General features: G+C 36.8%; 1 protein-coding gene across 2 annotated transcripts in view; it reads right to left on the bottom strand.

The window, feature by feature from the left end:
• Positions 1 to 25,627, bottom strand: part of RNF217 (ring finger protein 217) — a 151,607-nt gene that overhangs the window by 16,401 nt on the left and 109,579 nt on the right. For both annotated transcript variants that reach the window (XM_049900298.1, XM_049900307.1), the window contains one exon: positions 19,305 to 19,469. In XM_049900298.1, the coding sequence (XP_049756255.1) occupies positions 19,305 to 19,469 (165 nt within the window). The remainder of the gene's footprint in view (positions 1 to 19,304; positions 19,470 to 25,627) is intronic.

Below are 25,627 nucleotides of genomic sequence, written 5' to 3'. Positions count from 1 at the left end.
TTTTATTATGTTGTGATCGGCAAGTAGGAGGTGACTTGAAAAACAAGAGATAAAGAACATTCCTTGAAAAAAGGGATTATGTAAAACTTTTTGTCAATAAATATCAAGTAAAAAAATCTCTCTTTGCAGAAGAGAACAACAGCATACTTAAGTATGTTGAAATACCATTTTGGTTTCCAACTCATATGACTTGTAAATACGTTTCAAAGGTGGTACAATGCCATCTATGCAACGAAGCACCTTCCTCTATTATTGCAGTCAAGTTACATGTAAATACAGCTTCACCTATAGTGCAATAAGGATTTTATTCTTAGATAGTCCACCATATACCCAATGGAGGGGTCACTGTCACAAACGCTAAGGCCATGTTATAATCAGGATATTATTCCTTGAGATATAATTGGATCCTAGACTCAGAATCCCCACGGACACAGTACATAAACTAGAGACATCTTTCACTCCAGTATGTGTATATTTTCTTTTGTAAGATGAATAATTATTAAAAAGAACTGAAAAATTATTTCAACACAAAATGATTTGGCTATATGCAGGATCACCTACAAACAGTCGTCCCTTTTCATTATAGAGCAGGGACTTAGTACATTCAAGTTACACCCCCCTCACCCTTACCTCAGCTTAATATGTTGGTTCCCATCTACTCTCTTCTTTAAAAAAAAAATGTGAGGAATCAAATGTACAGATAATATAACTGCAACCCCCTTGATTGCTGGGGGGTCCCCTTTCTCCCTACTTCTTCGTGTAGGTCATTCTTAGGCTGATGCTGGCTGGAGAGAAGTGACTCCCTAGGCAGGCAAAGGGTAAACGTGGGGTCGCTATGAGTCAGAACCGACTCGACAGAACTCAACAACAACAGCAGCTTCTAGTCAAGGGCATACGAGCATCTGTGCTCAGGAGTTACTAACAAATCACCATTTGGTCAACAGAAGCAAAACTTACTTTTCCTGCTGTGGTGACCTCATCCTTTTTAAATCATATTTAGTTTTTTTTTTCTTTTACAAGACAGTCTAGTCAGAGTGGATCCAGGTTTTGTAGGGCCTAAAGTTTACCCAATTTGAGATGTGAAGGGTCCTCTTTAAGGAAATGAATGTAAATTACGAGTACAAATTAGGTATAAGGCCTAAGAAGGGGCTGTGCAGAGTCTCCAAGGCTTAAGCTCATTACCTTCCTGGTAAATTTGCCCTTAGTCCAATACTTCTCCCCTGTTTTGCCTGTTTCTCAAAGATTTCTGTGGCCTTATCTATTTAGCACACGCTTAAATCATTTCTCATCCTTCTTTAAACCACCTCAACATTCAGGGAAAACATGCTGAAAGGCAACTGCAGAGCACCTGGAACAAAGTATTGTTTCATCATACATTCAACATTTAAACTGATGCTGTCTTTGATCCTAAAATGAAGACCCTGAAGCCTAAAACTTTTCCTGATAACATGGCAGTGTCACAGGTGACCTACAAAGGGAAGAGGACTCATATTTGTATAGAGCCTGTTATGTGCCAAGCATTGTACATAGATTAACACATCTAAGCCTCAGAATAGTAGCACGAGATTGGAACTTTTATTCATAATCAGAGCTTAGAAAAGTAAGCTGCTCAAGTGACAGCTCTAGTGAATGAATGGAAAAAGGATATTGATGCATGCCTGTCTCTTTATTATGCTAAGTAGCCTCTTATTATAAACTCAAGGTAAAGTCAGAAGGTCAACTGCATTTTCTGCTAATAGCCAAATATTTGTGAAAGTCAGACAGGCATGCCTGATATTCCTGTATAAGGCATACATGAGTCTTTGTGCTTGCTTTTACCACTCTCTGGGCCAATTCATATTTTTCCTTACTTCAAAATGACATCGAAACTTTTTCCTACAGGAAACTTATTCAAATAAGTTAAACTCATCACTGACAGCTTATCTGCCTCAAAATTTCATATACAGTTTTCACAGTCATTTAATATCTCCTTGTAATACTGTTTCACGGGCTTCTAAAATCATATTTATTTCATTTAAATAACGAAGACTGCAATTTCTAATCTCTCTTTTAACAGTCTCTTCTTATTCCTAATTTAATACTCTGAGCACAGCAGTTACCTAAAACATTGTTGGTTCAATCGTATTTCTCCACAGAATTATATGGTTTTACAGATTTATTTGAATATCTTACAAACATAAAGATAAAGATTTAATCATAGAAAGATGATTTCACAATTTTCCAACTGTCAAGTACATGGTGCTTCCTTTAATACTACTGCTAAAATATTTTGATTATATATGAATATTTTATCATTTGATACTAATGAGACATGAATGGACACACTGTAAATCAAGGTGAAACAGAAAACATTACTTTTTACATTTGCTAAGCAAGATGTAATTGTGACCTTCTAACACAATAATAATAATAATGATAATAATAAATTTCATATGCTGTTTCAACTCCTTAAGTTATCTCTGGAAACCCTGGTGGTGTAGTTATTTTTGGAGCCCTGGTGGCACAGTGGTTAAGAGCTATGGCTGCTAACCAAAAGACTGGCAGTTCAAATCCACCAGCTGCCCCTTGGAAGCCCTATGGGCAGTTCTACTCTGTTCTGTAGGGTCTATCTTTAAAGATCACACTTTGAAAATACCATGTTTGGTTTTTAAAATATAAAAAAAACCAAACCCACTGAGGTCAAGTCGATTCCGACTCATAGCGATCCTATAGGACAGACGGGGTAGAACTGACCAATAGGGTTTCCAAGGAGTGGTTGGTGGACTCAAACTGTTGACCTTTTGGTTAGCAGCCAAAAGCTTAACCACTACACGACCAGAGCATTATAAATAGGTTTAAATTACAGTTATATATAATTCAGTTTTTTAGATTCAATAAAGCTATTTTTATTTTGTATTACAGCTTCAAAACTTAAAATCAATTTATAGCTCTGCTAAAAAAATTAATCACCCAACTGGCTGTAACAATTGCTTTAAAGATGGAGACAATCCAGGACAGACTAGGTAGTCCTAACCCATTAGATCCAACTGAGTGTTCATAAACTACAAATGCCATTTGATCTGTTAGTACTCACAGGGTTTCTTCTCTCCATTTCTGACAAATAAGGACAGCTGATGCTTAAGGAGTTGAACATTTATACACCAAATGTTACTTATACCTTTTTACACTATATTGTGAGATCAAATGTTCAGAATATGCCAGATATTTCTCAATAAGAGTTTGATGTAAAGTCCACATTGTAGTAGCCAGAAATGACCCACCAGGTCATTTCTGTGCTTATGATATTCTTCGTAGAACAAATCAAGACCTGTAATAAGAGATTAACCATATAAGCCATATATAAACATAATCACCTCTTAATTCCACCTCAGCTGACACTATAATCCCATGGTAGTGAAACATCTATATCACTTGTCTTTCTCCAGGAAACATTTATTCATTCATTCAACAAATATTGGTTTATCAATAAAATCTGATACAATTTCTGCTGTTAAGGAGCTTATAGTCTAGGGTGTTACTGTTGCTGTTAGGTGCTGTTCAGTCATTTTCCACTCATAGTGACCCCATGTGACAGGAGAACTGCCCCATAGGATTTTCTTTGTTGTAATATTTATGGAAGCAGATCTCCAGGCCTTTCTCCTGTGGAGCCGCAGGTTAGTGGGTTAGCAGTTGAGCACTTAATGGTTTGTGCCAGGGTATAGGCAGACATTAATGAACTGTACAAATAAATATATGCCCATAAGCTATGACAAATGCTATGAAGAAAAAGTACAAGGTATGAAGAGAGCACTTAACAGAGGCGTTCGATCTAGTTTGAAGGTCAAGAGAGGTTTCCCTAAGGAAATGAAGAATGAACAGCAGCTAATTGTGAAAGGGATTTAGGGGTTGGGAGAGCTTCCTAAGCACAGCATAGTCCTGCACTGACTCCATGAACTGAAAAGCACCATACACTAGTTCTGTCACAGCATCTCTTACTCTGTGTTTTAAAACTCTTTAATTATCTGTATCCCTTTGCTTAAGCCTTCTACCCTCCTAGTCTAAAATACAGACAAGGGCCCAGATCATATATGTATCATTATTTTATTAAAACTTTTTGCACAGGTCCTAGAACAAAGCCTGTGCTCAACAAATATTTATTGAAAGAACACATGAATATTACCCATGATTCCCCAACTGCCAAATCCAATGGACAGGTTTTTAATTCTTACTGCATCTTCTGATGTCACTTCATCAATCAATCACTACCTCCTTCCTGGCCTTTGATATACTCTTGCTTCAAAAACACCTTTTTTTCTAGAATCTCCTTGTATCTCTCTTGGGTTCCTATTTTTTCACCTATTCTTAATTCCATCCATAATTCATCAGTTAGCACATACTCTTTGGATGGTCTTTTTCACACTTAAATTGTTTCACTTTCTCATTTCTTTATTTCCACTGTGGACTTGGTTCCCGAGCCTCAGACTTAAACAAAAGCTATTTGATGGTCATATACAACAATATACCTCATAGCCATTTCAAAGACAAATAAACAAAATTCAACTCATCATCATTCCATGGCTCCCTACCCCAACAACAACAAAATAATATGAGGTGCATACCCATTATTTTATTTCTGGTCGTTACCCTCTTCCTTACTTTCCATATCCAATTAATCATCAAGGTCAGACAATTTTCATCCCAAGGTATTTATCTACTGCTTCTCCTCTTCTCCAGCCCTATGACAACTAGCCTAGCTGATATCATCATCATTTCCTTTTCAGCTTCTACAACTACTTCCATACAATTAAGAGCAACTAATTTAAAATATAAATCTGATACCACCATCCTGCTGCTTAAAACCTTTCAATGCCCCCTAAAGCCTGGAGGATAAAGCCCAAGTTTCTTAACATTGCATGCAAAGCCCAGGCTTCTGTTTGCTTCTCCAGCCCCACCTTTTACCACTTCCTTCCGTGAACCTTACGCTAAGGAACCGCTAAGTGCTTGTGGCTCCCACATACACCACACTCTTCCTGGCTCTGTGCCCTTGCAATTTTAATTGTGATACTCCCTCTTCTGTATACCTTTCTTCATGCTGTAGTCTAATAATCCTCAACAACCCAGATCTCCCTGGATTTCCCAAGATGAATGAGACAGCCTTCACAATGAACCCTCTTACAACCCTCTGTGCAAAGCCCTATTGAAGCACAATAGTGTTTTGTCATTGTCAATGTATCGACTGTGTTTACCCTTCTGTGAATCCCATGAGAAAAAGGACCATGTCTTACAGATGCAAAGCACTTAATAGATTCTCACTGAACAGCTATATAAGGAGGTAGGAAAAACAACCTTCATTCATTCATTGATTATCCACTCGGGGCCAAACAGTGCCTGGCAATATAGATAAAAATCTCTGTTCTTATGGTAGTAAAATATATCTATTATTTTAGATAGTGATAAGTGTTATGGTGCTATGGAGACAAAAATAAAGCAAAGAGGGGAGATATTACCTATCGAGGTAGGGTAGGTGGTTTGAAACTATAGACAAGGTGACCAAGGAGAATCTTACTGTGAAGCTGAATTTTACTCAAAGATGTGAAGGAAGTTAGGGAGCTGATCATGGAGATATGTGGGGAAAGAATATTTCAGAAAGAGGCAAGAGCAAGTGCAGAGACCCTGGGATGGAAGCACGCCTGATGTTTTTGAAGAAAAGCAAGGAGTACAGTATGGCCGGAGCAGGGTGAAGATAGTAGGAGAGAAGGTCAGAGGAGTAATGGCTGGAGGCATATCCACAGTATGATAGGTCATTACATGGACTAGCTTTTGCTCTGGGTGAGATGGGTGCCATGGAGGGTGTTAAGCAGAAGAATGATATAATCTCCTTATGTTAGATAGTCTCATTCTAGCTGCTGGATTAAGATCCCTTTTACAGTGGGAAACGTGTTAGGAGGCTATTGCAAAAATCTTAGAAGAGAAAGATGACGATGGTTTACACTAGACTGGTAACCGTAGGTATGGTGTGATATGGTAAGATTTTGAACGCATTTTGATGGTACAATCTACAAAATTTAATGACCGACTGGATGTGAGTGTGTGAGAAAGAGTTTGGGATGACACGAAGTTCTTGGTCTGGGCAGCTGGAAGAACAGAGTTGCCATTGACAGAGATGGGGAAGCTACGAGCAGAACCATTTTAGGGAAGGAGTATTTGTGGTGTTGGAGAAGTGTATTAGAGCCAAGCAGAGATGTCAGGCAGGCATCTGGATTTATTTTTTTTCCCACAGCTCCCTAAACCTTTATGATCTGCCTCCGGATAACTGCCACTAGCAAAACCCACTGACCTGTTCTGAAATCTAAGTTGAGTTTGTTGTAGAAAGAGAAAGCAACTCCTAAAACTTGAAGTGAAATGAAAATAAGCTTGTTAAGGAAGCTTGAGACCCTACAGGATATCTGTTCATCACTATCCACATGGAGACTGAGTAGCTTTTGACTTACACATTTCTTTCACACAGCTCAACTCTTTTATAAAAGTCCTCATTATCCATTAACAGAGCCTCTCAAGAGGGGTTCTCACCCCCTGGAGGTGTTTCAGAATATTTTTTGTTGGGGCACGTTTGATTGTTACAAAGATGATTGCTGCTGGCATTTATGGATGTCCTGCAATGCCTGGGACAGTCCTACATAGTGGAGAATTGAGCTGTGCCAATATAATTTTTTAATGCACTGGATACTCATATAGATAAAAACATGTTTACAAATATCTGAGCTTAGAGCCTAACTCCATTAGGCTTATATACACAAAATAAAATTGCATGGTTTCAATATAAATCAATTTTCTAGATATTAACTACTAAATTTTCTAGATATGTACCTGCTTGTGAGGATGCTGCAGGACTGGGTGGTGTTTCGTTCTGCTGTACATAGGTTCGCTATGAGTCAGAACTGACTCGACTACACCTAACAACAACTGCTATTTAAATTGAGAAATGCTTGATTTTAGTTAGAATCTAACTTCATTTTATGTATAAGGCAAACACATTTTTGCATGGTTTTAATGTATGTTGAATTTCTAGCATTGTAACTATACATATGAACATATACACATGAATATATACACATATACATGCATATATATACCGACATATATGTATATATACATATAAAATTGTTTTGTCTTCAATTCAAAATGTCAAATATAAGAACTGTTGTTGTGTTGTTGGGTACTGTTCAGTCGATCCTGACTTATAGTGACCCAATGTGATACAGAATTGCCCCATAGGGTTTTCTTGACTGTAATCTTTACAGAAGCAGATTGCCTGGTCTTTATTCCACAGAGTCGCTGAGTGCGCCATCAGGGCTCCTTCAAATATAATAAGGATAGGTGTTGCTAATATTCAAACTTAAAAGTTTTTTAAATCCAAATTTTTCTTAAATCTAAATTTATGCATTAAAAATAGATACAAAAATCTGACTACTTCATCATGTTACTCTTTAATGTTATGGTACCCTGAGCATTTAAATGTTCAAAAATATATAGTTTCATTATAATATTTCTACATGTTTCTAGCCTTTATTATAGTTAGGACAATATATGAATTTTTATGAAATGTGTATAAGTTGTTACATTATCTATATATTGAATCTCAGGATAGTAAACAGGTATTAAATTTGTTATAAAAATGGGGTATTAGATGTGATCCACTTTACATTCCATAAATTATCTGCCATCAAACAATAAGGCTCTTCTCACGACTAAGGTCTAGACTTTGAAAAGACAAAAAAAAAAAAAAAACTGGCAGTGATAATCACATACAGTGAAATTATGTGGCCTTTTGCCTTGGTTCTTTGGAAAAAGTGCTTCAGAGATTTTTTCCCTAAGCCCTGAGAAGTTACCTTTGCCCTAGTTTTCTACCCTGGAGGGTTTACCATGTCCAGGTTGACTGATATTTCCTGGTTAATTTATAAACAACTTGTGGTTTGCTACTTTTTATCTTTTCCTGGGCTGCAGCCTGTCCTGTGATTGGACTATCTTACATACCTTGCAGGGATTTGTCAATATACCATGCAAATGAAGTGACTATAGCCTACTAGGCAAATGAAGTATCTGTGGTCTCCTATGCAAATGAAATGCCTGTGGCCTACTGAAAGGGGACTGGTCAGTTTGTGGCCCTGGTGGAAGGGCCATGCTTTGAAATTGATGAGAAGTTTGCTTATCTATGCAGCAAATCCCACAGAGGTAGACCGAGGGAGGAAGAAGTAGAAAGGAAAAAAGGCAAGAAGAGAGAAGCAGCAGAAAGAGAAAGGAGGAGAGGAACCTCCTAAAAGAGCTGGTAAGTGAGTCAAGAGAGCTGAACAAAACTGCTACACTGGCTATAAGCTGGGTCAGTAAGCAGTGGAGAGGCTGATGGCAAGGAGGCCCAAGGCAGAAAGGCGTGACCTCAGGGGACTGAAAGGAGGCCTGTCCTGACGGTGCTGAGAGGAAACCTGTCCTCAGGTGGCTGAGAGGAGGCCTGCATAGCTAAGAGGGGGCATGCACAGTAAAGAGAAGGGTCTGCTTGCTTGCACTACCAAGAGGAGCTAAGAGAGCTCTCCTGCACTGAATAAGGGAGGGATGTGCTCTCCTCTTCGGGGGAGCCTTCCAGACTTTGCCTACATGCTTCCTGATCCTGATCCCTATTTATAGCCTATTGATTCTGATCCCAAGTGGTGCCCTGTCACTTCCTTAACAAACCACTTAACTGTAAGGATGGTCTGTGAGTTCTGTGTGGCCACTGCAATGGATTATGGAACTCAGAAGTAGAGAGTGCTGTGGGAAGCATGGCTGGTGTCAGAATTGATAAAAAGTTTGGAGAACAGAGGTATATCTGACCTTCATTTCATAGGAATCAGTCTTGGGCTGATATTGATTCTTATTATTCCTCCTGAAGTTAGGCAGGTTCTGACACTACTACTACCATTTAACACTGCTCCTCCAAATTTAGTGACTTCAAGCATTCTGTAGGTTCCTGGGTGGTGCAAGTGGTTTGTACTGACAGCAAATAACCATAACAACTAACTGAATGAAAGTCTGACAGTTTGAATCCACCAGTGGCACTGTGGAAGAAAAGCTTGGTGATCTGCTTCCATACAGATTACAGTCAGGAAAGCCCTATGGGACAGTTAACTCTGTAACACATGGGGTCGCCTTGAGTCAGAATTGACCCGATGGCAATGGGTTACACATTCTGGGAAATTAGAAATGGGTAACACCAGTGGTCGAGGGGAAGCTATTTTATTTTCCAAATGAGCATTATTTGAAATCATTTATCAGTCTCTGAATGTGCTTTTGTACTGGTGTGTAGAATGCTAGAGAATTACAGGATACCTATAAGATCCAACATTAACGCTTCAAGTTCTTTCTTCAGCAACTGCAGGTTACATAGCCTAGACCTCAGATATAACAGCCCAGGGCTATGGTTTTTATGCTAATTTTATGTGAACGGGGAAGATTAATCAGTTTATCTGAATCAATACCTTCTGCCCCAAAATATTCTATTACAGGATTTAAGAGAATACAGTATCTAAAGGAAAATACCCTAGTAAGTGAATTCTTTGAATTCCAAGTTCACAATAAATTATGGATGAATGTAATTCACTTTCCTTTGCCTTGCTTTTTGGTCCAGTTATTTAAGCTCTCTGAAATGGTTTCTGTATCTTGAAATGGTGGTAACTACCTCTTCCTTACAACTTTCTTTGGAGAATAAAATGAAATAATGAATGTAATTTGCATAACACTGAGCCTGGTCATTTATTATTACCATGCTAACACAAGTCTTCTTCACTGTCAGCAAGCAAGGTTGTGTCATCTGCATAACACAGGTTGTTAATGAGTCTTCCACCAATCCTGATGCCCCGTTCTTCTTCATATAGTCCAGCTTCTCCTATTATCTGTTCAGCATACAGATTAAATAGGTATGGTGAAAGAATACAACCCTGATGCACACATTTCCTGACTTTAAATCAATCAGTATCCCCTTGTTCTGTCCGAACAACTGCCTCTTGATCTATGTGAAGGTTCCTCATGAGCACAATTAAGTGTTCTGGAATTCCCATTTTTCGCAGTGTTATCCATAGTTTGTTATGATCCACACAGTCGAATGCCTTTGCGTAATCAATAAAAATAGGTAAACATCCTTCTGGTATTCTCTGCTTTCAGCCAGGATCCATCTGACATCAGCAATGATATCCTTGGTTCCACGTCCTCTTCTGAAGCTGGCCTGAATTTCTGGCAGTTGCCTGTCAATACACTGCTGCAGCCATTTTGAATGATCTTCAGCAAAATTTTGCTTGTGTGTGATATTAATGATATTATTCTATAATTTCCACATTCGGTTGGATCCGATCACCTTTCTTGGGAATAGGCATAAATATGGATCACTTCCAATCAGTTGGCCAGGAAGCTGCCTTCCATATTTGTTGGCATAGACGAGTGAGCACCTCCAGTGATGCATTTGTTTGTTGAAACATCTCAATTGATATTCCATCAATTCCTGGAGCCTTGTTTTTTGCCAATGCCTTCAGAGCAGCTTAGACTTCTTCCTTCAGTACCATTGGTTCCTAATCATATGCCACCTCTTGCAATGGCTGAATATTGACTAATTCTTTTTGGTATAATGACTCTGTGTATTCCTTCCATCTTCTTTTGATGCTTCCTGCATCATTTAATATTTTCCCCATGGAATCCTTCACTATTGCAACTCAAGGCTTGAATTTTTTCTTGAGTTCTTTCAGCTTGAGAAACGCTGAGCGTGTTCTTCCCTTTTGGTTTTACATCTCTAGCTCTTTGCCCATGTCATTATAATACTTTACTTTGTCTTCTCGAGACGTCCTTTGAAATCTTCCGTTCAGTTCTTTTACTTCATCAATTCTTCCTTTTGCTTTAGCTGCTCAAGAGCAAGTTTCAGAGTCTCCTCTGACATCCATCTTGGCCTTTTCTTTCTTTCCTATCTTTTCAATGGCCTCTTGCCTTCTTCATGTGTGATGTCCTTGATCTCATTCCACAACTCATCTGTTCTTTGGCCACTAGTGTTCAATGTATCAAATCTATCCTTCAGATGGTCTCTAAATTCAGGTGAGATATACTTAAGGTCATATTTTGGCTCTTGTGGACTTGCTCTGATTTTCTTCAGTTTCAGCTTCAACTTGCATATGAGCAATTGATGGTCTGTTCCACAGTTGGCCCCTGGCCTTGTTCTGACTGATGATATTGAGCTTTTCCATAGTCTCTTTCCACAGATGTAGTCAATTTGATTTCTGTGTGTTCCATCTGGTGAGGTCCATGTGTATAGTCACTGTTAATATTGGTGAAAGAAGGTATTTGCAACGAAGAAGTCGTTGGTCTTGCAAAATTCTATCATTCGATGTCTGGCATTGTTTCCATCACCAAGGCTGTATTTTCCAACTACTGATCCTTCTTCTTTGTTTCCAACTTTCGCATTCTAATTGCCAGTAATTATCAATGCATCTTGATTGCATGTTCGATGAATTTCAGACTGCAGCAGCTGATAAAATCTTCTATTTCTTCATCTTTGGCCCTAGTGGTTCGTGCGTTATGCAGAAGACACAACCTTGCTTGCTGAAACTGAAGAGGACTTGAAGCACTTACTAATAAAGATCAAAGACCACAGCCTTCAGTATGGATTACACCTCAACATAAAGTAAACAAAAATCCTCACAACTGGACCAATGAGCACCATCATGATAAACGGAGAAAAGACTGAAGTTGTCAAGGACTTCATTTCACTTGGATCCACAATCAACAGCCATGGAAGCAGCAGTCAAGAAATCAAAAGACGCGTTGCATTGGGTAAATCTGCTGCAAAGGACCTCTTCAAAGTGTTGAAATGCAAAGATGTCACCCTGAAGACTAAGGTGCATCTGACCCAAGCCATGGTATTTTCAATCACATCATATGCATGTGAAAGCTGGACTATGAATAAGGAAGACCGAAGAAGAAGAGTTGATGCCTTTGAATTGTGGTGTTGGTGAAGAATATTGAATATACCATGGATTGCCAAAAGAATGAACAAATCTGTCTTGGAAGAAGTGTAGCCAGAACGCTCCTTAGAGGCAAGGATGGCAAGACTGCGTCTTACATGCTTTGGACATGTTGTCAGGATGGATCAGTCTCTGGAGAAGAACATCATGCTTGGCAGAGTACAGGGTCAGTGGAAAAGAGTAAGACCCTCAATGAGGTGGACTGACACAGTGGCTGCAACAATGAGCTCAAGCATAACAACAATTGTAAGGATGGTGCAGGACCGGGCAGTGTTTCGTTCTGTTGTACACGGGGTTGCTATGAGTTGGAACTACTCGACGGCACCTAACAACAACATGGTAACACTTCTAGGTTTTGTCACAAGACGCTGAATAAATAACATCTGGGTGGTATTTTGGACCTCACATCTTACTAGAACATCTAAGGATTTCATGAAACAATAAATGTATATAACTACAATGGATAATGACAGGTAGTAAATGTCTGTATATACTATACTTAATTAGTTATGATTATTATCCCTGTGCTAACATTGCAAAAAAAGAGAATTTTAGAAACGCACTTTCATGAATAAAATAAAGATGGCATGCATACCAGAATTTCGCACTGCCTGTTCACATCTTGACATTTCTTTAAAAAAAATAGAAAAATGACTATCCTGTCACCTAGAAATAGGAGATGTATTGACCTGAGAATAAAACAAATGTACCCAATTACCCATTAATTCATAAACCACGTTACTCATATCTTACCCTAAGAAAATGTGTAATTTCCTAATAAATTATCACTACTCCATGTCCAGTAAAATATCCTACATAGAGATGTGAGGGATAAGAGAAAACTGAGGTGGTCAGCTACAGATAACCTAGTCAGTCGTGACTACACTTCTACAACATTGTGTAAATGTTTGTATAAATATTTCTCTTATCTGACATTAAGGAAGAAGGTAATTTGGGAGATGTTTGAGGAATTCCTCTTTAATATCTCAAACTAAAAAAAAAAAAACAGGTAAGCATTTTTGATAAATATTAACCCCGGCACTGGGTGTGGGTGGGTTCTGCTTTAGTAAGTACAGTATTCTCAGGAACATTTAACCTTTAGCCAATAAAAGAAAAAAACGTAGGTTATCAATAAATGAAACAGCCATATCCTTAAAGGCTGTGTAGGCAACCTTTTTTGTAAGCTTAGCCGCTCCCGACAACTATGAGTATAGTCCTTCTGTTTCCTTGTTAGATTTTATTTATTTTTAATCATGAACTATTTCAACCATTTGGAAAATTATAAACAATATAACAGTAACACATGTAAGCACCACCCACATTTAACGTTAAGGTATTGCAATATTTGTTTCAGAAAATTTTCTTGACGAAATAAAGCTTCCTTTATATAGTGTACCTTTCCTTCATTATTGCTTCTTAACTTTAACTTCCTGCTTGCTTTAAATCTGCTTGCCTCAAACTATTGGTATAAGGACCTAATGGTGTATTCATCTGTCTTGAAAGTACATATGCTAAAAAAGTATACACAGAAGTGAGAAATCTGGCCTTTGGGAAATATCAAACCCCAAACCAAACCCAGTGCCGTCGAGTTGATTCTGACTCAATAGTAACCCTATAGGACAGAGTAGAACTGCCCCATAGAGTTTCCAAGGAGCGCCTGGTGGATTCAAACTGCCAACCCTTTGGTTAGCAGCTGTAGCACTTAACCACTGTTAAGTGCTTCACAAGGGGAAGACATGACACAGCTAAAGTGAGAACCTGGTTAACTGCAAGACAAGTAACAGCAGTTGGCTAGTATTAAATCTTTCGAGAAACAAATGGAACATTGGATCATTAACAATTCTTATAAAGTTCTCACATTCTTGATGGCATCATAACTGATTTTATGTTTAATGATGTTTATTATAATATTAGACAATAATACCTTCTAAAATCTGAAATTATTCAGGCCTTTAGAAACATCCAACTGGGGTTTTTGCTACCATCTGACACATTTATTTATTAATAAATGAAAAATAAGTATTTAATAATTTCTTTTATAAGTTAAAACAGAATTTTTAAAAAGTATACACTGAACAATAAAGTTACATGTGGTAGTCACTTACTACAAAAAAAAATAAGAAAAAAATATTGATTATATTGTTTTTTTCTTGCCTTTAATTTGGTTAGTGGGATATTATTCTACCATATAAAGATCAAAATAAGTATAAATTTTAGAATAGTTTGATTTTTTTAAGCTTTCAAGTAAAAAAAAAATTTAAAAAGCAATATTTGGCCCTTATAGTTGTTTTCACAAAGTAAAAATAACTTCACAAACAACTTAAACCTAAAGTGCACGTATATACGGAATTGCTTTCCAAGTGTGTTTACTTGTTTTTTATTGTATAATCCTGTTTTTGTTTATTTCTAGGTAGGATTTCACTTTTCCTTTTCTTTCACTTGGCGAATAATTCTTTTTCTTAACTAACTCAGCTTTTAGTATTCAATCTGTGCTATATAAAATAGTCTCAAATAAATTTTTACATGAAATTAAACAAATCTTCTAATATTGCCAGCAAAATTTAAATCCTCCTATTTGCTTTAAATTTAATTTAAACTTAAAATTATCACAAACTAGGTTTGGTTTTGTGATAACTCAAGAAGACACTTCAAAAACAGCACTTAATTTCTGTATGTTACAAATTTATATAAAGCAGGAAACTCATTTTTAAAATAAAAAATGGTGTTTCACAAATGACTAAAGAATACCATGCATGAAGAAGAATGTGATCCAAATAAAAATGGCTAAATAAAGTTGATCTTAATTTTCCAGTATAAAATTTTCATAAAATTATTATATAAATAACTTCCAGAAATGCTTGTATGTTTTTACCTCAGTATAATAAAAATCACACTTTAAAGCAATATCTTGATCAGTCATGCGAGGCAAAAAAATTTTCTTATTCTGGTTATCTGCCAAAATTCAATTATAAATAATTTAGATTTTCCAGAATAAGTCAAATCTCTTGATGACACTATAAAAAATTGGTCTTTCTGCTTGAAAAAAAAAGTAAAAATTCATTAAGGAAGAGTAACATTTATCAGCAAAAAAAAAGAAAGTATCTATGATACTAAAATAATGAATTAACAGATTATCAAACCTTACATGGAAGGCAAATTTTACAAAGGCACAACCATTTAACACCAGAATAAAGACAAAATTTTCTTAAAAACTCAGCAATAAGATGAGAAAGCTCAGAAAAGAGACTATTATATATTATACTCTAGCATGTGTTTATAGAAAAATCAGAAATAAATGAGTAGGGGGAAGATTTTTAATGAAAATGATTATACTGGCTGATTTCAATTTGGAAAAAAATTAGCTTAGGCACCCAAATCATTAATATGCACCAAAATAAGTTATAAGCAGATAAAAGAGTTAAGTATTTAGAAATCAAATATTTAAAAGAAAGGAAGAAAATAGACCTTATCAAATTTCTGGATGATAGATGATTTTTTAAACTTAGAAGCAAAATATTTATAAAAGATATATAAAAAATATACACATAATATACATAAATAAAAATATACACATAAATATATAAAAGATATTTATAGATATAGATATATAAAAGATGTGTATGTGTCCAAAAAGGGAAGAGAGTGATATACTTGATCAAATAAAAATTACATACACACACACCCCAATTAAGTAAAAGATAACTTACCACTGATATAAAAAGAAATAGAAGATAGGAAAAAATATGTGAAGAAACATTTTCAAATAAAGAGCTCATCTAATCTGATAATAAAAACTATGTTCCAACAGAAAAACTACCCACACAAACAGGCAAAGGACATGATCAGAAAATTCAAAAAGGGGGCATTACAAACTCAAAAAATACATGGAATTATATTTAGCATACACGCAAAAAAGGAAACAAATGCAAAACCAAAGACAAAATGTATTTTTGAACTATTAAATTAGCATTTTAAAATCATTTAAACACTCATAGAGAAACAGGTTGTCATATTTTCTGGTGGAATTATAAATTCTTTTAATTCTTTCAGAAAGCAAATTGACGGTATGTGCCAAATGCTAAAAATATTTATAACCTTTAACCCAGTGATTCTAACTTCAGGCATATTCACTTCCAAAAGTGCAAAATATGGAATAAAAGACAGCCTCAGAATGAATACCACCAAAGCATTATTTGTAATATGTATATAGTTTTTAAAGAAACCCAAACCCAGTCTAAGTCAGCCTTGGTATCTAATAGCAGAAGGATATTTTAGCAAACATTACACGGTCAATAAAAGAAAGGTTATGAAAACTATTTAGTAACATGAGAAATGGTTGAAATGTTGAGTGTAAAAACAAAGAGTGCCAAATGATCTGCATACTATAATTAAAACTTTTTTAAATGTCGTTTAAGTAGGAGAAAGACCGAGGAGACACACTACTATGCTAATAGCTAGCACCACCCTGGAGTGGCAGGATTCTGAGTGATTTTTTTCCCTCTCTCAGATTTCTATTATATGTTATGTGACCTATAAACAAAACAATCATTTAAAAAATCAAAATGATTATTAAAATTATGTATCAATCTAAACAAATATAGTATAACCTAATTGGGATACAAAAATGTAAATATATTTTGGTTACAACAAAATTCTAAACACACTTGACTATCATTATCAAATATGGAAAATATATTCATATGAAAATATACAATGATTGTTTCGTTAGCATGGAGGTATTATTTTGAGATTTTTATTCTTTTTCACAAACTCTTATTATCTCCCATTTTTATATTTACAAATTTTAAAAGATTTATTTGTAGAAAGAAAGACTTGGAGTATAAAAAATTGAATAATATTTCCTCATGATTTCAACTATAAGAATAAAAATGTTTCCTGGAGAAAAATATAGTCTTAAGGTCGAAGAACAACAAAGAGTCATAAAAATGCAAAAGCTTTAAAGTCATATGCAAAGAAAAAGAACAGAAAACAAAACAAAACAAAAGCATTTGTCTCAAAACAAGTCATAAAATCATATGGAACCTGAATCCCACTAGAAAATAGCTTCTCTGTTTCATTGCAGTCATGTAAACCGATTCTATCGCTCCTTTCCTTCCAGCTATTTAAAAGGTAATCCCTTTTAAAAACCCCAGCCTGTTAGCTATTACTTCAAAAGGAAATCAGCATGTATGCTTTCTCTTAACTGTTTATCTATATTTGTTAAAACTGGGGGAAATTACTAGTGCATTTAGTAAATTTTTTATAGTTGGCTATTTTTTCTTTTTATATATCAGAGCCCATTTAAGATTACAGGGTGGGGTTACAGTAATAAATGTATGTTTTTATGTATCACCTCAATTCATTCAGAATTTCTTCAATGTATAACGTTGCTGTATAGTTCGTTTAGCATACAATCTTAGAGCCAGGCTAACTGATAATTGTTTTTGCAGCTTTCCAAAGAAATACAGTGTATACTTGTGAACAAAGTGTTAAGTAGCATGACAACAACATTAATAAATTCTGAGTGGCCTTTACTTGTTTTGAAACTGAGCAGTGGCTTTGAATAAACAGAAAAGGTTAAAAAAAAAAAGGGGGGGGGAGTGGGGAGAAGGCCTCATTTTCTAATTGTTCTTCAGTGAGATGAAAAGTAAGTATACTGAGCAATGTGTGTGGTGATCTGAAGCAGCCCTAAGATAAAAAGGGTAACTGTGGATGGGAAAACAAAGAAAGTTTTAGCTAAAACATCTTTAGACGCTATTTTTAAGAGAGTCCAGCCATTTAAACTATTTCAAAAATTCCTTCCAATTGTTAAGAGGGCAACATGCATTTTCAGAGAAAAACTTTTTTTTAACATACGATGCATAAGTCAGGTTGTTTTTGGAGCCCTGGTGGCGAAGTGGTCAGAAGCTGGGCTGCTAACCAAAAGGTCAGCAGTCTGAATCCATCAGCTGCCCCTTGGAAGCTCTACAGGGCAGATTTACTCTGTCCTTTTGGGTTGCTATGAGTCGCAATCGACTCAACGGCAATGGGTTTGGTATGGTTTTTTATGAGTAAGAACTGGAGTCCCCGGGTGGCTTAAATGGTTAAGGGCTTGACTACTAGCTGAAAGGTTGGCGGTTCGAACCCCTGCAGAGGTGCCTTGAAAGACAGACCTGGCGATCTGCTTCCGAGAGGTGACAGCTTTGAAAATCCTACGGAGCAGTTCTATTCTGCACACGTGGGGTCACCATGAGTCGGAATCAACTGCTAGGCAACTAACAACAACGTATGTGTGAACTAGTTCATAAATTCGGTATAGTGAGTCTGGACATTGTATTTAAGCTTTTTTTTAGGCTTCTGAAGATACTTTCACAATTTCAAGTTATTTTGGATTCACAATTATTAACTGTTTAAAAAAAATTCTGGTCATTCAAATTTCATTGATCTGGTGCTAAAGTCTCCAGGGAAGAATTACAGCATCATTTTTAAAGGAAAATTAGGTCTAATTTAGACATCAGTCCCAAAAGTACACATGGCAAAAAGTGAAATTACACATGGTGGAGTGTACATATACATACATGATAATTTCCTAAAGCGAGCTTCAAAAACCTTCAAACTTCAACAAATTTCTACCCTGTAAGCATCAAGTCTAAATTTTTCTGGCTGATTTACTTGCTTATCTGTCAATGGGAAATTCTCTTCCATGTCTAATTTTTCAATATCCAGATCTCAACTCAAATAGTAATTCTTGATAATCTCATATGACTGTGAAGAGAAAAATGGGATTCATAAAATCCCTTGGTCCTGATTTTAGCTATTAGCTTCTACCTCACCAGATTCACAAAAAGCAAAATGATCAGTTTAATTTAACATCATCCTAAAGTCATAACCAATGGCAGAGGGGAAAGAAAAGCAAGGATTCAGAGCCTGTATAATTGAGAACTGATTATAGCATATGTTGCAAGGTAGAAGGAATACGGTAAAATCATTTTCATACTAGGTTCTGCCTGTACACATCTCCATTTTTAAACAGAGAACATGGATTTTGATACTTTAAATCAATATTTACATGTGGCCCCCTTAACTTTGAAATGAAATGCAAACAATAAAAATATACATTGTTGATACATAAAATCTTCAGATAAGTTATAAAACATAATTATTCTTTTCTAAAATGAGCAGCAAATATTCTTTTTCTCCTATGCATGCATTAAGAAAGTTATAAATATAGTTTATTGCAGTATTGTAAAAATTATTGTTCAGTGACATCCAGATGGACACGTTTCTCTCTTTTCCTCCTAAAGCTTAGCTCACCTTGCACTTTGGACACTTCTGGGCATTCCTCTGCCCATGCTCAATTTCGCTGGCCCAGTGGCGCAATAATTTGTCTCCTTTTTTATACTCCTTGCAGTTAACACCTTCATGCCAAGGAGAGTGGCACTTAAAACACCAGACAAATTGGCAAGTGGGGCACTGGATCTGTGTAAGGAAAAGTAAAATTAAATGCAAGCAGATACACTGTAAGTGTTTCAAAGGACAAGAATGGTGGTGTTCGGGGAAATTAGCTAAAAGGTTATCATCTGCCCGCATTTTTAATATCTCTCCCTCTACAAGACCAAAACTAGAGTAAGACATAAATATTCTGTTATTAAAGGTAGACAGAATTGCTTTGGCAAGACTATACTATAACTAAACGCTTGGGGCATTCTGGAAATCAATTTGGCCTTAAAAAAACCTCCGAGACTGAAGCAGAGTAAAACATGAAGCATGTGATGTCTCAAATCCATACATGAAGGCTGCCCTTTCACTCACCATTCCCTTGAACCAATTTCCCAGGCATTGCCATCATTCTTCTTACCAATAACTTGATGCACATTTATAAAATGAAGGCCTCACAGATGCTTTACCAAATGAAAAACAAACTGCTCTACCAATATTAGGCAGCAGCTAAAACGATAGATACCCCTGGTTTGCCATCAATCTAAAAGAGATTAATTGTAAAATAATGCAAAAGGATACTATTATTAGAAATATATCAGTATGGTGATGCTGTGGCAGGTACAACAGGCCTTCATATTTTTACTGCGTGGAAGTATGTGAGAAAGAGAAAGAGCATGTGTATATTCATTGAAAATATTTGTTTTCCATTTGGTCCCTGGATGAAAGATATTTTCTCTAATGGTTTCCTTTATTCTGAATGACACTGAAGTATCACATCTTCACACAGTATTTCCAGTCACCACACTCTAAAAACATATGTGCATGATAACTTGACTATCCTAGCCCTGCTTGATTAAAATGAATTAACACACATCTAATTTTCAAGAATGTCGATAACTGACTATTCTTCTCTTGTGTTTCTGCATATTATTTCATTGTACCACAAGTGAATTTACTAAATGGCTATATTTTGAAGGATAGTTAGAACCTATTTTGGCAAACTATATACAATATCACCACTCAGTTTTTTTGAAAATTTTTTTTTTTTTTTTTTTTTAGATAATAGTGGTTCTAATACGTGGATTAACCAAGGGGTAATTACAATCACAGCTGTTCTGTTTATAACTCAGAAGACTAGTTTTCACTTACATCAGGAATAGATAATGTTCTCCCTATGCAAATATGAAATAACAAAAGTAGTTTTGCTTTTATGACTTTATATCTTGTGTATACAGTAATGTCTGGGCTGAATGCATTACATGCATTATTTATTTTATCCTCAAAATAATGCTACAAAATAGGTATGGACATCACAAGTTTCTAGATGAGGAAACTAAGGCTCAGGGCGGTTAAATAACTTGCTCAAGGTCACATACCAAGTACACACTAAGGAGGCATTTAAACCTAACTCAGTCTGGATTCAAGGCCAGCATTCTTTTCGCTGTGCCAAAATACTTCCTCAAACTGAACAGCATTCCTTCTTTGGCAATTAAAAATTTTAAATGTAGAAGTCAAAAAAGGTCACGTAGTTCAACTAGCCAGAAAGCCAAAATTCTATGTGGTTGCCAACATAAGGTGAACTTTGAAAGTCCTCACATAAATTGGGAGACTCTTTGCTTTACCAAAAAAAAAAAAAGAGAGATGGATACTACTAGTCAATCACTTAAAATATCCCTTTTTGTCTTTTGTGATCATTAACATTAAAATAAGTAACTTTTAAAATAAGGAGAACAAGTTGAAGTATATGAGCTCTAGATAATAAAAAAAATAAAATGTTTATTCCCCACGCCACTGAACAATGAAGAATAGATGTAAATATCATATGGAACCTTCCTTTTAAATGTAATAAATGAAAGGGGAAAAAAATCTCTCATTTTGTCACAAGGACCTAAATACTTAATTCAGTTCTCTTCCACTAGACATTATTCATAATTATAAATCACTGGACTGTAGGATCATTAAAAAAAAAAAAAGACTTCCTTGGTTTTAAATCAGTTTTATATCTATGAAATGAACAGGAGAATATATGTAAAGGTACTCTGAAATTGGAAATCATGCTATGAATGCCAGCCATTAACGGTCTAAGGATCTTTGTGACCAAGTGCTTAACTATCACATCTATGGATCTCTAATAAAGATAACTGGAAATGTGTGGCTCTCTTAAGATACCAGAATTATGAAGAAATTGACATTTGGTGCACACACTAGGGACATTGGCTCCCCACTTCTCTAAATCAACAACGAAGTCTTATTGCAGAACCTGCTTGCCAGTCCTCACCAACAACATAGACTTAGTGACAAACTGTGAAAGGAGCTAGCTGCCCAGCAAGCTCTCAAGTGAACAGGGATAATTTAAATTCAAACCTGACTGCTTACTGTTTCTCACTGAAAACATAAATTTAACTATTACTTTGCTTTGAACCAGAAAAATTACAGGACTAACAGCCAACCCCAATAACACTGGTATTCAGAGACTGCACCTGGATTGTCTGAATAGTGACTTTTTGATACTGAAGAGGCTGAGTGACTAAGAAGAGCTGAGTGGCCACAGTGGCAGGTCACTGGAGTAGGGAACAGACATCCACTTCTGGTGTTAAAGAGACTCTCACGCTACCAGAGCCAGTGTTCTGATGCACTGTGAGGCCTCCCTGAGCAGCTGCTAAGACTGCTTTCCTATCCTTCCTACTTCTGTGTGCCTTACGGTAAACCTCACTGAATAACCTGAGATAAAGCACATCTCTGCTTCATGTAATTGGAAAGGGTCCAATTAACACGATCTGTCTACTGAAATGTTACCCACATGGAATACTACTTGCTTCAAGATGTCTCTACTATTCCTCCCAAGCATATTTAGTACCTTTCTTACGGAATTTACATTAGACACAGGGATGTCTAATCTCCCCACTGGCATACAAGCTCATTGAGAGCAAAGGCTTTGTCCCATTCACCCTGTATTTCCTGAGTTGAGTCACACAGAACTTCTGGCATATGGTAGGCACTCAGTCAATTACTTGAAAAATAAATTCTTTTACACACAGCAGGTACCATACATTGGTTAACATAATGAATTCAGAAAAAAAAGAAAACAATATAATTTATGACCAGTGGCCGAGATGGTATCACTACTTCTTAGATTACCAGATGATGTTTACGAAATATTTTATCCATATGACATTTTACCGAGCATCATGATTAACGTGTCGACTTTTCTACATAAGGCAGGGCTGCAAGTGTTTCAAGAATAAAGTTATCAGAGTTAGGAATCTTGATTAACTTGCCCCAGAACCCAAGAAACATAAAAGAACTTTATATTTACATTTTTGACTTTTGAATGAATTCCTTTAGTTTTTTCAGAAATCTGGGGCACACTGACACTACGATGACAAGTTAAATCAACCGCTTGCCCTAAACAAACAGTATTTGTCCATGTCAAATGGAAAAATAGCCTATAAAGTAAAAACAAAGAGTTCCAAACCAAACACTTCCCAGATAATAATCTTCTTGCCTAAATTCTATATACTCCTATATACATCATCATTTCAAATAAATGACCAAATAATTACCTTTCAAACTCAGGGTATTAGACAACAACCATGCTTATATGCAGCACTGTAAATATAACAGTTCAGTGTTCCAAGAAGGACTTGCTTTATTAGAACTTAAGGTTAAGACAGATACTCAATAACGAAACATAGTCATCAATTCATTTGCTCATTCAACAAATATTCATTGAGCACCTTCTAACTAGCATGTATTAACTACACTGATTTTACATACACAAAAAAGAATGAAAATACTTGTCCTTATGGAACTTACAAGCTATTGGGGGAAGACAGATACAAACCAAAAGAGCTATAAAATCATAGCTGCTAGAGTAGTAATAACTGCTAGAGGAGAAGCTTGGACAATTGGGTGCTATGGGAGAGATAGTTCAGGGAAGGCTGGCGCGGAGGTGTTCAGAGAAAGATGAGAATATCACTGGGAAAACAGGTGTAATGGGGGTTACACTTCAGGCAGAGAGCCCAGTCTAAGCCACCGCATAGAGGCCTGAGGGATCCGGCACATTGGGAAAATAGCATGAACTCACTCTAGTGTAGTCCAAACAGAGATGTCACTTCAAATGGCTCAACCTTGGCAATAAATAGGGTCCAATTAGTTTTGCATTAATGTTCCTATAATTCTGGTGTATCTCCCAAACTACACTGTGGTCAAGAGACTGCTTATATAAAACTTGTGGTTGTCAGACTACAGCATGTCCCAAAGAGACTGATGGATATGGTAAACAACAGGGAAATTTCGTGAGTAAAAAACGTTTTCTAAGGTGGCATAGTGGTTCAGAGCTATGGCTGCTAACCAAAAGGTCAGCTGTTGGAATCCACTAGGTGCTCCTCGGAAACCCTATGGGGGCAGTTCTACTCTGTCCTATAGGGTTGCTGTGAGTGGGAATTGACTCGACGGCAACAGGTTTAGTTTAGCTTTTGATTTTGAAGATACTTTTCTTGAAGAGGAGATCAGAAGGAGTGCAGGGTGTTACAGAGAAATGAAAAAGTCTTGGTGCATGGTTTCCGGTATTTTCAAGGAAGCACTGTCTGCTCCTTTATAAAATCAAATTCTAAAGCAAGAGTAAGGAGCCCTCCTGGTGCAATGGTTAAGCACCAGAAGGTTGGTGGTTCGAATCCACCCAGCGGCTCCATGGGAGAGAGATCTGGTGATTTCCTCTTGTAAAAATTACAGCCTAGAGAACCCTATGGGGTAGTTTTACTCTGACATATGGGGTCACTACGAGCTGAAACAGACTCAAGGGCACCTGACAACAACAAAGCAAAAACGGCAGTGGAAGGAAGAGTCTACACATGGGAAAACACGGCTTGGCTTCTTGCCTTGAATCTTATTCCCTGAGAGTCACCTCCTGCTTGAGAGCCTCTCCCTGAACGGTACTGCTTCATGAGGTACTGCTCCTTTAACACAGCTCAAACGTGGCCAAGTGACCCCTTCCTTAATTTCTCACAGCACTGCTGAAACTAAGCTGGAAAGTGAAAGAGAATCTTTCCTAGAGGTTGGGATTAAGAGAGGGACAAAAACAGAAATAACAAGATAAGCTATATCAAGATATGGTGCTTATTCATATAAATAACCTTACTGACCTCCCTCAATAGTGGTTACCAGGCTCCTTTTACATATGCAACACTATTTACTGCACAACACATTCACTTCAGTACTAGGTTTTATTTTTAACTGGGAGGTATGCTCTTCTAGGGTAGCACGTCAGAACTTGGGAATGGGGGTTGTGTCCTTTGAAGAGTCCTCTCCCTCTAATTTTAGAATCACTGTTTCATACCAGTCTATTTTACTCCTAACCCCTGGAGCAAGAAATACCTTTAAGCATTTATAGAATCTTTCTCTCAACCTAGAAAGCAAGGTTCAGAGAACCATCTAAGCCTATTTCTTATCTGAGTACCCGCCTCTTCATAGATGAATATGAAAGGTTCTGTGAGATTCTGCCCTGATTTGTACAGCTTAAACTCCCTCACCAGAGAATGTGGCATCATCCTGTTTTCAAGAGGGCAACCTATTCTGAACACAATACATTTAGCAGTAGAGCCATTTAATCACAGAGTGTACGTCTCAGTTATAGTGCACTCGTTAAGAGCTTGGCCGCTAACCAAAAGGTCAGCAGTTCGAATCCTCCAGCAGCTCCTTGGAAACTCTGTGGGGCAGTTCTACTCTGTCCTATAGGGTCGCTATGAGTCGGAGTCGACTTAATAGCAATGGGTTTTAATGGGTTACAACAGAACTACGGGAAGTGGATATCTTTAACGAATTTACTTTCTCACAATCTAGGAGGCTAGAAGTCAGAATTCAGGGTGCCAGGTCCAGGGAAAGGCTTTCTGTCTTTGTCAGTTCTGGGGGAATGTCCTTGTCATCAATCTTTTCCTGGTTTAGGAGCTTCTCAGCGCGTGGACTCCGGGTCCAAAGGACATGGTCCATTCCCAGCTTTTCCTTCTTGGTGGTATAAGGGACCTCCCCTCTCTGCTGGCTTCTCTCTTTTATACCTCAAAAGAGACTGACTCAAGATACAACCTAATCCTGTAGATTGAGTCCCACCTCATTAACATAACTGCCTCTAATCCTGCCTCATTAACATCATAGATGTTAGGATTTACAACACAGAATAATCGCATCAGATCACAAAATGG

Source organism: Elephas maximus, chromosome 1 (assembly GCF_024166365.1).
Source record: "Elephas maximus indicus isolate mEleMax1 chromosome 1, mEleMax1 primary haplotype, whole genome shotgun sequence".
NCBI classification, from domain to species: Eukaryota; Metazoa; Chordata; class Mammalia; order Proboscidea; family Elephantidae; genus Elephas; species Elephas maximus.
The sequence above is the reverse complement of the archived record's forward strand: the minus strand, read 5'-3'. Positions and strand labels throughout refer to the sequence as shown.